The 13,626-nt window shown below is 32.5% G+C and overlaps 1 protein-coding gene and 1 non-coding gene across 2 annotated transcripts in view; one reads left to right on the forward strand and one right to left on the reverse strand.

The window, feature by feature from the left end:
• Positions 1–562: 562 nt before the first annotated feature.
• Positions 563–682, reverse strand: LOC126971010 (U5 spliceosomal RNA). Its single transcript, XR_007730757.1, has one exon. It is a non-coding gene; the product is annotated as a U5 spliceosomal RNA (small nuclear RNA).
• Positions 683–7,852: 7,170 nt separating this feature from the next.
• The window catches only part of LOC126964427 (uncharacterized), a 28,217-nt gene continuing 22,443 nt past the window's right edge, over positions 7,853–13,626 (forward strand). The window contains exon 1 of the mRNA XM_050807531.1: positions 7,853–7,926. Coding sequence (XP_050663488.1) covers positions 7,878–7,926 — 49 coding nt within the window. The 5' untranslated portion in view covers positions 7,853–7,877. The remainder of the gene's footprint in view (positions 7,927–13,626) is intronic.

The following is a 13,626-nucleotide window of genomic DNA, read 5'->3' on the forward strand; positions in this document are numbered from 1 at the left end:
AATTGCCTTTTTTCTGACGGAAGTACTGAGCGTCACTTGCGTCAGAAAAAAAAATTGAGTTACCGCCAAGTCGTGGCTAAGGAAGTTTTACTTTACTTAATTTTGCAATAAATAAAAATTTTACTTCACTATTTTCTAAATGTTACATTACATTAAGTAAGTAGTAATTGTTATTTAAATAAAGTATTAGGAACTATTCGTAAGTATACAATTAGCAACTGATGAATCAATAGCGTATCATTAACGTTATATTTTAAACTAAAAACTTTAAAATTATATTTAATGAAAAGCAATCCGTAGAAAATCTACTAGTAAGAAATATAAGTAAGTACTAATAATTTTATAATAAATAATAGCACTGTATTACAATTAAGAATTAAATACTATAAGTTATAACATAATTTGTAAATACAAAATATTGTTCTTATAACAGCTATGAATTAATTAATAATGATAATTTGTTCATTTTCATATTTCATACTTGTATTTTATACTAATTAAGTTTGTAAGAAATAAGGGTGATTCTATTAATCCAATAATATTTAATATTTAAGAACATAATAAGTTTCACCGAAGTGAAACTATTCAAAAAACTATATTAGACTCATTTGAGTGTTCCCCTCCACGGAAATCTTTAGTAAAAGGCGAAAGATTTATACGTTTTGAAGGGAAACCAGAGTGACTCGAATATCAGCATTGAAATGATAGGGTCCTATGACGATAAAAGATGATAGCGCGTGTAAGCAATCCAGTACGTCGCAAGAGCGACATCTAGTTTGTAATGAAAGCAACAAAATTGTCCCTTGACTACAGGTGCTGTTAATAACTAGTAGAAGTCTTGTAATATGTGCCTCTCACTTAATCTACTATTTATTCGTTTCTCGGTAGCAAGCGTATCAGTATTTTTTTTTTATCTTGCTCAGTTCAAAGACGAGTTACAAATACTTCAGCTATTGCTATTGTGGGCATCTCACATTTTCACAATGCCTACTACTGATACAGCCTCAAAAAAGTTAATCTCTATGATATATCTTATAACTAAATAGAAATAATATTAAATAGTAAATAGTAAATTAAATTAGGGCTCATTTTATTATTTTGAAAAATGATAATAACATAAATGGGCGGTACTTTTTTTTTATATTAACTGGCTCCGTCGACTGAATGTCGACGATTCGGCCAACGGCAAGGAGAGATTTTTTATTTTAATTTAGCTGATTGAAGTATGTAAAGAGCTGATTTAAAAGGAAATGATCGGTTGAAATAGCTGTGGTTTTCTTTGTGAACTGAAGAATAGGCAACAAGAGATAATACGGTTAGTAATAAGCACTCATAATATTAACTACCTTGTTAGTATCTAATCTAAGTTTAAGGGAGAAATGTGTGAATGTAAGTGGGAATATGTGCCTAATAGAAGCGTAGAAAGTATGGAGGATAGAAATCACAATTTAATATTATTGCGGGAGATAAATTTGTAAAGAATCTTTATGAAAGGGGAATGGCATAAAGTAAGAAGAAAAGGGATGTTGATGGAGCGAGGGATATCCTTCGGTAGAAGGTCATACAAAGGAATGGACAATTTAGGGCAATAGAAAAAAATATGTTCAAGAGTAGGTACTCTTATGCTCTGCCAGTTATATCTAGATGGCTAGGTATCCAAGTTAATGCAACTTCTATTCCCATTATGTGACATCTGTACAGGGATGCCTTTGTTCTTAAATTAATTGTGAAGTTGTTTGAAGATTTGAAAGGATTTTTGTTAGGTCCAACAAGCAGCTTAATTGGGCGCTACTTGTGATGCCTGGATGTACCTGACACTCTCCATGTTATTGGTGACACATAATATATTTATATTTAAACTATATTTTACTTTCAATAGTTCAAATGATAGTAAAATGTTCGCATAATATCATTATTTATTTACACAAACGAGCGTACGGGTTATGTTGTTATTTGATCACCGCCGCCCACAATCTCTTCCCACCAGACGAATCACAGGTGCGTTGCCGGCCTTTGAGGAAGGTGTACGCGCTTTTTTTGAAGGTACTCATGTCGTACACTGTGCGTGAACATCCACGTGGATGTATCCACTCAATAACTTTATTAATTTCCTACATTTTTATATTTGTATAATTTATTAAGTCAAATAAAACCATCTGGATGTGTGGCGGTCCTCCACAATGCGGTTTTCAAGGAGCTTTGTTCCACGTACTACAAAGCTGTGGAATGAGTTTCCTTATGCGGTGTTTCCGGGACGATGGGTACCTTCAAAAAAAGTGCGTATACTTTCCTAAAAGGCCGGCAACGCTCCTGTGATTCCTCTGGTGTTGCAAGAGATTGTGGGCGGCGGTGATCACTTAACAACAGATGACCCGTACGCTCGTTTGTCCTCCTATTCCATAAAAAAAAACCTTTGAGTATTTTGTTGTATCACTTTACATATTATGTTGTATTTAAAATTATGAATCTGTAAAAATTTATGAGAGGCAATTAGTCTTGCCTTTGAATTTTTCGAAGCTCAAATGTGTAACTTTAACATCCATCTATATTATTTTTGAGCCGCATGAACAAATAATTTTCTAGTTTGAGACTTGAGTTTAAATTTAAATAGATTTTGTGGATGCTTTTAGTTAAGAAGGTTAAAGATAGCAATATTTAATAGCTATTAGGAATGGAACCCCACATATAAACATGAAATTTTGAAAATTTATGCTATGTGATATTGCTTTAAAAATAGTTGTCATTTAGCCCTTAGCATCTAACAATCTGAATTATATTCGTAGAAAGCCTCCTTTCGCGCAATTATCTCATTATGATACTTATAAAAAAGTGACGTAAATATTTTATGAACCTAGCTTACATAATATGGCACATGTTTTTATATTTAACATATACAATGTTGCAAATGTACAATTCTAAGATATAGAAATATACAAGGAGCGTACTTTTTCATTACAAGATTTAATTAATATAATTTTCACTTCTCATGCTCTGAAACTGCTTATTTGTGCACAATTTACAAATGTGCACGATATAGGCTGCACAAAATTAATTTTTGTGCACAAGTGCATAAACGTATCTACTCATAAATGTATCTATATTAAGGCAAAGATAATGAGCCATACAGCCAAACACAATAAAAAGTTCAGAGATAGAATTTGTTATTTTATAATATTTACTTTAATTTATTTGCTTCATGTGTTTTTTAAGACATAATAGATATAAAAATTGAAATTGAAATACGGTAGGTTATTTAATTAATTAAAGAAATATATATATTACAAAATTAATTTAATAGTAGGCTGAATAGGTCTGGAGCCCAAGCCTAATATCAATGTCGTAAGATTAAAAAAAAAGCGGCGGGAAACAATTCTTGTTTTTTCGTGCGTTTATTAATTTCTTCAAATTTGCTAACATTGTTAAAAATGTCCATGTTACACTACTGTTTTATTTCCACAAAAGCTTTTTATCCTCGACATTACAATCAGCCAATATCTCGGATAAAACTGGTTCGTTTTGTGAACTCGTTGTAAAATCTACTATTTTTAAGATTCTTCTTATTTATGTGAATGAAATATTTACTCAATCAGAAAAAAGAATACTTACCTATTACCACGGAAGAGTAAAAAAAGAAGGACTCTGCGCCGTGATATTAGCAAGTGAAGCACCGTTATTCTAGTGTGTGTGCAGTTACGGGGGATACTAGTTACACAATATTTTTCTCCCTTAAATAATCATATATGGTCACAAATACTTATATAGTATCGCTTTAACCCTTTTTCACAACGCACGACGACATTTTGAAAATATTTTATTGAGACGCAAACTGATTTGTCACATCGATCACACGATGAAAATTCTCATAATGGCCGCCTATCGGCCTGTCAGTAGTAGTGTAAGTGTGTGCGTGGGGCTATGTATATTGTATTTACACGTTAATCGGCTTGTTTTGGTGCTACACTGTTATGTATATGACACGGAGTCCTTATTTTTTTTTACTAGTCCGTGCCCATAACATCTATTAGTTTTTTTCCTATCACGGATATTCGGAGTCGGATGTGATCAAACATGTAAGAACATTCATGTCAGACAAAAATATCAATAATCTCACCGTTCATTTCGATAGATGTAAGACCACATTTACCACTGCTACTACTATTTACCATATATTAGTCTCCTATGATGTCGACTAACCTTTTTGCTATTTCCTTAAAAAGCCTTATAGCGCTAGGACCCCACGGACCAAGGGTCTCGATACCGAATGTGCCAAGACCCCTGTATTTGCTTTTTGCCTTTTCAGCCGCTTCACAAGCCGCACCAGCTCTGTTGTTGGTTCATATCGGCAGTATTGCCCCATTGTAATATACCATAGGATATAATGCTATGAAAATAACTTAAATTAAAATGACGAGGTGGTCCGAGTAACATACATACATACATAAAATCACGCCTCTTTCCCGTAGGGGTAGGCAGAGATCACTTCTTTCCACTTCCTACGATCCTTACATACTTGTTTCGCTTCGTCCACTTTCATTATTCCTTTCATACATGCTCTCCGGTTTAGGGTACTCTTGACCTGCCTTTTTTTCAAGACGTCCCTGATTTGATCTTGAAACGTCCGCCTAGGTCTACCCCTTCCAACACTTTCATTCACACTGGCCTAATACACTTTCTTCGTCAATCGTTCTTCATTCATTCTCTCGACATGTCCAAACCATCTCAGCGTACGAGGCCCGAGTAAAAACTTATGAATAATTTATTTTGTGTAGCAAAAAAAGAAAGATGTGTTAAATTAAAAAAAAAAAGACAAAGTCTGTCTATAACATTTCCTCCCTATGCGACACATTACGTAATATAAAAAGTGGTACGATCGAAGCACATGTGGGTTTTATGGTACGCAATGAGCAATTTGAGGTCGTTAAGAATACCTTACTACAATCTAGTCATTAAAACATCAAACGACTGTTAATAGGGGATGCAATTACAAACACAGCTGATGCTATTTGACATATATGGCGGTTGCAGGACGAAGAGAGGCGTCTGTCGCATGATTTATAACACTACTTTACTAATAGCCGGTTGCTATGTGCGTCGGTACGAACTCGCATAAACACACATACGCGTATTATGCCAGTACATATACGAGAACCTCCAATGCGCTCATAAACATATTAGCCAATTTAAAAAGAATAGTGACATTATCTATATGTCAATAGTCAAAAACAAACAAACTCCCAAATGATATTAACATATTACCTATCAAAAAATTTAACTATATTTAAATGTAAAAAAAAAAATAACATCTAAGGCCTATTATAAAGATTATTTGAATGATAAATTTAGTTGGCATATTTGTAAGAATTATATTATTTTCATTAAATACTGCTTGCATACTGTGATCAGAAATAAAAAGCATTCTATTCGATTTTAAAATCTTTGTCACTCAGGTGTATTTTATGTTAGGTCGTTGAATAAAATAAAATATGACCTGCTTGTGTATATCGTTTAAGGCCCAGTTTCCATCAAAGCGGTGAAGAGAGTAGATGCGTTTTGATAACCAGTCAGATTTCGTTATTTCCACATCTCCTCTCCTCTTAGCTTCGTTGGAAATGGCTCAAGCTGAGAGGAGAGGAGATGTCTCATTTGTCTATAGAATTTTGTGCCGCGTCGAGCGATCAAGCGGCGCGGCGGAGCGGAGATACGAGTAGGCGGTCGGCCGGGCGACCCGCACGTGCGCCCTTATTCCCCGCTGCCTTCTCCCAGCGCCTCGCACACCCGATAGCGTTGTTATATGCACAGCTCACATCTCTTCCCTGTTTTGGTGGAAATAGCCTGATACCTTCGCGGCTTATCTCCTCTCGTCTCCTCTCCTCACCGCTTTGGTGGATACCGGGCCTAATGCTACCGAACGATGTATGGCTTTTGCAATGATTATAATTTGGTTCACAATGGTTTGTATAATAATAAAATATATGTAAGAGTATTTAATTACTCATAATAATCGGGTCCAAGAATTTCACTAAACTCTTAGATTGAAAAATTAGCTTTTATATCTTTTATTATTCTTATGTTATTAATTAGAATTAACTAAAATAATATATTTTTTCCAATTACCCAAAAATAATTAAATAGAATCTTTGAAAGTTACAGTATTTACATTTGATACGATTGTCGAATCAGTGATTGGTTTTAGCTGACTGAACCGGGATTAAAAGTGATTTCATACTATCATGCCGTGACAACTTCAATCTCGCTGAAAGAAAATTTCTTCAATACTGATCTCAACTGGATTCAACCGGAACTTTACTGTTACGGATAGTATGAATACACACATTGTTTTTTATTTAATAATATTTTACCAGACCGTGATCGTACGACGAACGAACCGCGATCGAACTTATATTTACGTGCTTGCGCCGAACTTTATTTGAATTTATATTATTTGCTTAACACGAGGGCTTGCTGCGACCGTTTCGTATATATGCTCGGCTTGATCGACAAGCTCAAACGCGTGTCAGCAGCTTACACGGCGGAAGATGATTCGGAACACATTGATTACAGGCACGACAGGGCACAAAAGGAGAAAAGTGCCTCTTGCTGACTAAAAAAAAAACAACTACGAACTTAGCGTCAAGCTGCTTGCTACGAACTTAACGTCTCGGATCTGCTTTGTAACAGTGTGACAAACGTAACTTGTCACAATAGTGGGATTATGGAGAGTATGTTTAATGAGGCACTTTCAAAGTGCAAGGGGCAATCTACTCCACCCATTCCATATACTTCGTGATCAGCCTACTACTCGGATAAATCGATTAGTATGACGTATACTGTTGGGGATGAATTTTTACAAGATGGTCCCAGAAAATGTGCAATACGAAATATATAATAATAACAATTATAAAAACGTTTGTAAGGGGCCGCCAATATAAATGGAGCGACCACCTCCAGATTACTAAATTAATACATTTTATTGTAACGAAATGGGCAATATATCAGACGTACAATATATCAGCTTTAAATTTATTTTGTTTAAAAATATATGAATTTGATGAAAATAACGAATTAACTCATTTGAAGTTAAAAGATGGTAAAAGGGTAATATCATAAGAAGAAAATTTAATCAGAAGAAAATCTAAGCATATAGTCATTTTTATATTATAAGCAAATACTAGAAAAAAATAAAATATACTATAACATTTTTGTTTGTAAAAGTAAAATATAATATACTATGACTTGACGGAAGTTGATACTAAGAGCCGTTAGTTATAGGAATCATAGTTTTTAAATAAACCCTTCCGTCTATTATCAGTTATCACATAACTTTAATAAGAAGCTTCATAATAATCTCTGGTGTAAATCTGCGTGCACACCATACGTACGTCATTATAATTACGATGATTAATCATAGTAAAAAAAAGTTTATAGGCATTATTTTGTATTACAATTAAATTTATTGCTTTGATTACTTTTTATCGCAGTAATTCATATTTTTTATAACAACTTTACGGATTATGAGATGTATCGATTCTTTGTGAGCTTAAAATATCGGTGTGGTAATAATGAGAGATTAAGAGAATGGGACTCAAAAATTGACTTAATAGTTTTAGTTGTAATGTTCTGGATTGTATTCATTTGAAGAACGCTCTTAATTAGATCACATTCACTTCAAATGTTTTCATCTGTTTTATTTGGAATGGTAAATGTACGTGAAATGCATGAACGCTTAGTTGTTCTATTCACAAATTGAGGTTAGGTTAGTGTGTACCCAGCATAAGGCTCGTCGAAAGATAGGAGAGGCTTTAGATGGTCAATGGTAAGTGCCGAGTGGTAAGCAGGGAGCACTAGTACTCCACCGGACGTGGTGGTGATCGGACGCCATGCCTCCGCTCGCGTTCCTCGTGCTCAGCGCGTTCTTCACGCTCGCAGGTTCTACGCAAATACGGTCAATGACCCTCATAAGGATAAACGCATCTTCATTGTGTCACAAAATTTACTAAATACCTTATTAGATATTGATCATTTTTAGCACGGTGTCATCGTTAATATTTTTACCGTTATCAAGTTAGAAATGGTTTTGTGCTCGTGGTAATGTATATACATTTTTTACTTTGAGCGGTTCAGGTCTTAGTGGTATTTTTTTTAACTTTACACATTAGGAACAAAATTTTTATTTCCACTTGTGTATATAATTTGTATTCTAAAAGCGGTATACTAGCGAAACTTGTTTTGCACAGTATAAAACACAGGACACTTAATGATATTTTATGTGGGTGTTCCATAAATTAGGTAATATTTTGATAATATGTAAATAGAACGCAGAACTTGTGTGATTGATTATAGCAAGAAATGAGAATTATTTAGGTTTAGGTTTGAAATTAGTGAGTTTGGTTAAGGCGTGTTTGCTATACCTTACCCGTTACAAGTAACTGCGGATTAAAAAACCTAAATGGTTAACATTTATGTGGAAATGACAATTTTCCTTTATTATTTCGAATGAGCGTTTTTGTCATCTGTATAATGGCAATAAATTTATAATAAGAACTTCATATAATTTCGACTTTTAAAAATAAGAAAGATAAAGAATAGATTTTATTTAAAATCGTTTTCTTTGTACGATAAAATAATTAATTACTTATTTTGTGGAGAGGAGTTCCACAAAAGTATATTTTTTGCTTAATGTTTATATCGTGTGTCTAACAATAGGAATCAATACTTTTATAAACAATTAAGAAATATATAGTGATGGTAATATCATAATAGATTCTTGAATTTTTTGAATTTCCGGCTTAGGGAATTTTGGGGCCCGACTTTGTTTGTAGTTCTTACAACCCTCTTTTGTAAAATTAAGATGGTATTATTATTTGCTGAGTTTACCAATTGTAGAATTCATTACGACATAATGCTGTGAACAGCTATTGTAATCTTATATTAGAGCACGAATTCTATTAATTTTCCAGTATTAATAGGTGTGTAACTTTATTTTTAAAAAGCTGTTGATCAGTCCACTTAGCTATACATATAGTTTAAGTACAGAAAATATAACATTCCTTATAATTAAATTCGAATTAAATTTCAAATATTTTTATTCAAAATAGGATACCACCCGTACCTGACTCAGACCTGAGAAGAACGAGCGCAAGAACCTCAGTAGGCTTTTATTTTCATAAAAATGTGGTTACAATGTAATATCGTGCAATAAAATTTATTATTTAATAGCCTGAAGGTGGTCATTCCTGAAGTCGTTTATGTTATAGTAATCTTTGTATTACGTTATTCAAAAGAATTGTTAAAAACGTTTGTGTGGTAAAGGTTACTATAACATAAATGACTTTCTTAATGATACCACAGATTGGGAATGGAGTGACCGCCCTCAGGCTATTAAATAATAAGTTTAATTGTACAATATTACTTTGTAAACATATTTATTCGATGAAAAAAAAAATCCGCTGAGTTTGTTGCGCCCATTCTTCTCAGGTCTGAGGCATTCATTTTGGAATGGGTGCTAGTTATTTGACTTTCAATAAGTGATGTCACATCCTATTTTGAATAAAAATATTTGAATTTGAAAAACTCGAATTTGAACACACAGTCGTTTTTTAACAATTCTGTAGAATATCGTAATACATGTACATTTGTTTTGAACATCTTCTGGGATCTTGTTGTAAAAACATATATATCAGCATCAATACAATAATAAAATAAACCGCTGATACAAAAATCATACAGTTTTATAATTCGTTTCATATACAATAACATTTTTTTAATGTAAGCCTACAGAAATAGCATTATTTAATGCTCATCATTAATGTTGTCGGCAGAATTAAATTAAAAATGGAGAATTTTGAACATTTTACACAATATTTAGGCAATATATACCATAATTGACATCGCTGTTTTATAACAATAACCAGATTATTAAGCTGCAAAATTTTGCAAAGAATCGGCAATATATTCTATAATTGCTCCTTTGAGAATAATATTAGTAAAAAACATCAAAAAAACTAGAATTAGCGAAAGGGAGTCTGCTTTGGTGACAGGTCTCTTCGTGAATCAATGATGTTTTCGTGTTTAGTGTGTATTCACAAACTGAACTTTGATCCGTTGATGAACCGTTAATGGTTTTCCCCATTTGTGATCTCCTAGTTGTAAATCACCGACATATTTATGCAAGCTACATGTTGTCAAACAAAAGAGTTCAACGCGCTTAAATTTATTTCATTAATCAAAATTATTGTGTTGATTTTGAAAATTATTTTGTTTTTTGTATAATATAAAGTAAACATATCTGATATGTATAATATATTTAATTGTTTTAAAATACATTTTAAGTGATTTCAAAAAAGCAGGAGGTTCTCAATTCGTTGGTATATTTTTTATGTTTGTTACCTCAGAACTTAACGACTGGGTGAACCGATTTTAATAATTTTTTTTTATTTGAAAACTGGTGCTTCCCGTATGAAAACCATAAAAGTCTTAAATTTGCTGTAAGTATGTGCGCGAATTTATGAATAACTCAATATCGCTCCAACCGATTCCGATAATTCTTTTTTTGTTGGAAAGAATATACTTTAAATATAGTTTGGTGAAAGTTTCGCTAGGTTCTGATAAAGGGATCCATGACAAAGTAACGGAACTCTTCAATTCTTAGGAGCATATAAACGCTACTTGGCTGAATATTTTTTATACTATCCGGATATTTGATTCACCTACCATGACGTCGTTATGGTCAAGAAATTGTCGTAGTCGAATATTAGATATATTATATATTTAGACAAATTATTAGTTTGTGTACATCATATTCATTAAAAATCTAAAAATAAAAAATAAATTACCAAAAAAACATCCGACTTCACAAATACTCTTCTAAAAATAACAATAATCGTAACTATTTAAAAATACGCATTTTTTTTTTATAATCTTAGTACACATATCTATTATTTTGGAATATTGTTATTGAAGTCGGTTCTTTTTTTTGTTAATATGCGATTATTACTTTATGGTTTACTTGATTATCATAAGTAATTTACAACCATTTCTCATCAACCTTTCATATAATTTTTTGTGTTAAAAAATTTCATTACTATGACATTTTTAACATTTTAAGAGCAACCTATTAACGAGCAATCGATTAAGTTTTAGCTCAAATCTTATCTAACGAGTTTATAGACGTTTTAGTGTTAAACCTTAAAACTAAAACCTGCCCCCAAGTCGAAGTATCAGTGTTAAACAAAACAAAATATAGTGAAATCTGTGTTATTGTTATGTTAACAAGTTGATAATGCGGAGTGTCTAGTGCGCTAGTTACATACTTTAGCTTAGGATAGAGCCTTCTTTGTGTATCTACAGCTGAAATATGCAACAAGCAACCATTCAAGTTCTGTCTATGATAAGACTTCAATATCGCCGGTGAAATCTCTGTTACATTATTACGCAAATCCAGTGATATTGAAAACATCCCAATTAAAATCGACTCTACAATTTGAACCCACCAGTAAATCTAATCAAATAATTTAAATATAATAAGATAATTGTAAAGTTTGAATAACAATATTTCGTTCAAAGAATTCTAGTACTTATAAATAACCAATTATTAGGCTTACTCGGACAAACTCGTGGGAAACAGCTAGAGCAACGCAATTACTGTTTCAGGCTCCATACGCTCTACTCATAACAAAGAATGCTCGCAAGAACTCACCACGCGTTCGTCAATGAATTCAAGCAGGTTTTGTTCAAGGATACGAGGTTGAATCGCAAACCACAAAAAAGAAAGAATACTTTTACCCGCGGTCAGACTTGTGACCGAATGGTCACCTCTTTGTCCTCGTGCATGCGAGTTATAAATATAATATGTATTACAGCCATTTCTCATAATTCTCATAATAAATAATTATTCATATCATGGTTAAATTTAGATTATTATTTTTTATTTCCAATCCTTAGAATGTCAAATGGGTTCCCATTTGATAGTACGATTTTATCTGAAACAAATTGAGAAAAAAAATATTTTTACCATTGCTTTACAGCTACTAAACACAAAATGAATCGGCTTAGTCGAGTTTATAAGATCCAAGAAAATAATTAAAACAAATGTATGTAATTTTATAAAGAATTGTTACAAAAGGTTTGTGTGGAAGGTTACTATGACATAAAAGACTTTCTTAATAATAATACAAGGCTCTCCTCAGGCTATATAAATTTTAATATACGATTTTACATAGAACTATATTAATTATATAAAAAAAGAAGTCCGCTGAGTATCTTGCGCCCGTTATTCTCAGGTCTGAGGCATACTTTTTCGAATGGTTTGTAGTTTATGCCTCTCAATAAGTGATATTCTATCCAAATTTGAATAAAAATATTTGAATTTCAATTTGAGTAGGTTAGTATGTTGTTAGATCAATAATTAATATAGCAACACCACACAATTTAGTTATGGAAAAATTTATTTTCGAATGACTCAACCTAGCTTGACGGATCATTCTTGGACCTGGGCATTAAGAGTTTTTTTTTTAAATACGATACGACATCAAAGTCTATTATTATTTATTTCATGGGACTGAGCCTTCGGATATGTAACGCTCGTTTACCTTAAGTCAGCACTTACGCTCTGAGAAGAGTTGAATAAAGGAGAATCTCTTGGTGAGCATAGTGTAGTGTAGTTTCGTATAATTGAAATCGCGCTGAAGAATTTTCCATTTCTCTCGTATGTTTGTTAAGCCCACTGTTTTTTCTATTTAAGGAATGACTGGCGAACTCGTTTTCGTATTTTATAAATGCTGGATATCGTTTTGAAAGTTCTTAGTAGGTATTGCAGAGATTGAATTTGGTATAATTCATAAATGCAGAGATATGGATATCATTTATAAATGCAAAGATATGCATATCATTTTGAAAGTTCTCAGTATTGCAGGGATTGGATTTTATATAATTTATAAATGTAAAAATATGGATATTGTTATGAAAGTTCTCAGTATTGCAGAGTTTAATTTGGCATAATTTATTAAATCTAAGATGTCCGACACTTAATAATGTCATTGCAACAATATACGGGAGAGCAGAGATTGACTTTGGAACTATTTTTGAATACCATGATGGCTGCCGCGCAAAACTGTGATTCCAGCAATATTGGTATCGATTTTATAGTTCTTAAAAAGTTCTTTCAAAGGGGAATTCCCGTAAAAAATTATCATTGCACAATATGTATATCGTATATAAGATTCTCGTCGTGGCAGAGAACTATTTTTAAAAGATCCCGATGTCTCGTGATATGCACAATGCACATTTAACGCGAAGTCGCGACCAAATGATGGTTTAAATATGAAAATGCCTTTATAATATATGTAGAACTCATACAAAACATCATATTCATGGCATAGGAAAATATTAAATTCCATAGTAAAATCAAACACCTTGAAGATACCGTAAGCCTTATTATATTTATAATCGAATTGCATACTAACGATAATACTCCTTTACAATCGTGCTGTAGCCGTTTTAAACTGCCTACAGTTAATCTAACTAGGTACGTATTTAACTTCAATGAAGTGGCGGTGAAGGCGGCATTTCTAAGCAAACACTTCACTTAAACTTATTTGTATTCAATATTTATGAACTTTTATGTATATT

Source organism: Leptidea sinapis, chromosome 1 (genome assembly GCF_905404315.1).
Source record: "Leptidea sinapis chromosome 1, ilLepSina1.1, whole genome shotgun sequence".
In the NCBI taxonomy this organism is placed as follows: Eukaryota; Metazoa; Arthropoda; class Insecta; order Lepidoptera; family Pieridae; genus Leptidea; species Leptidea sinapis.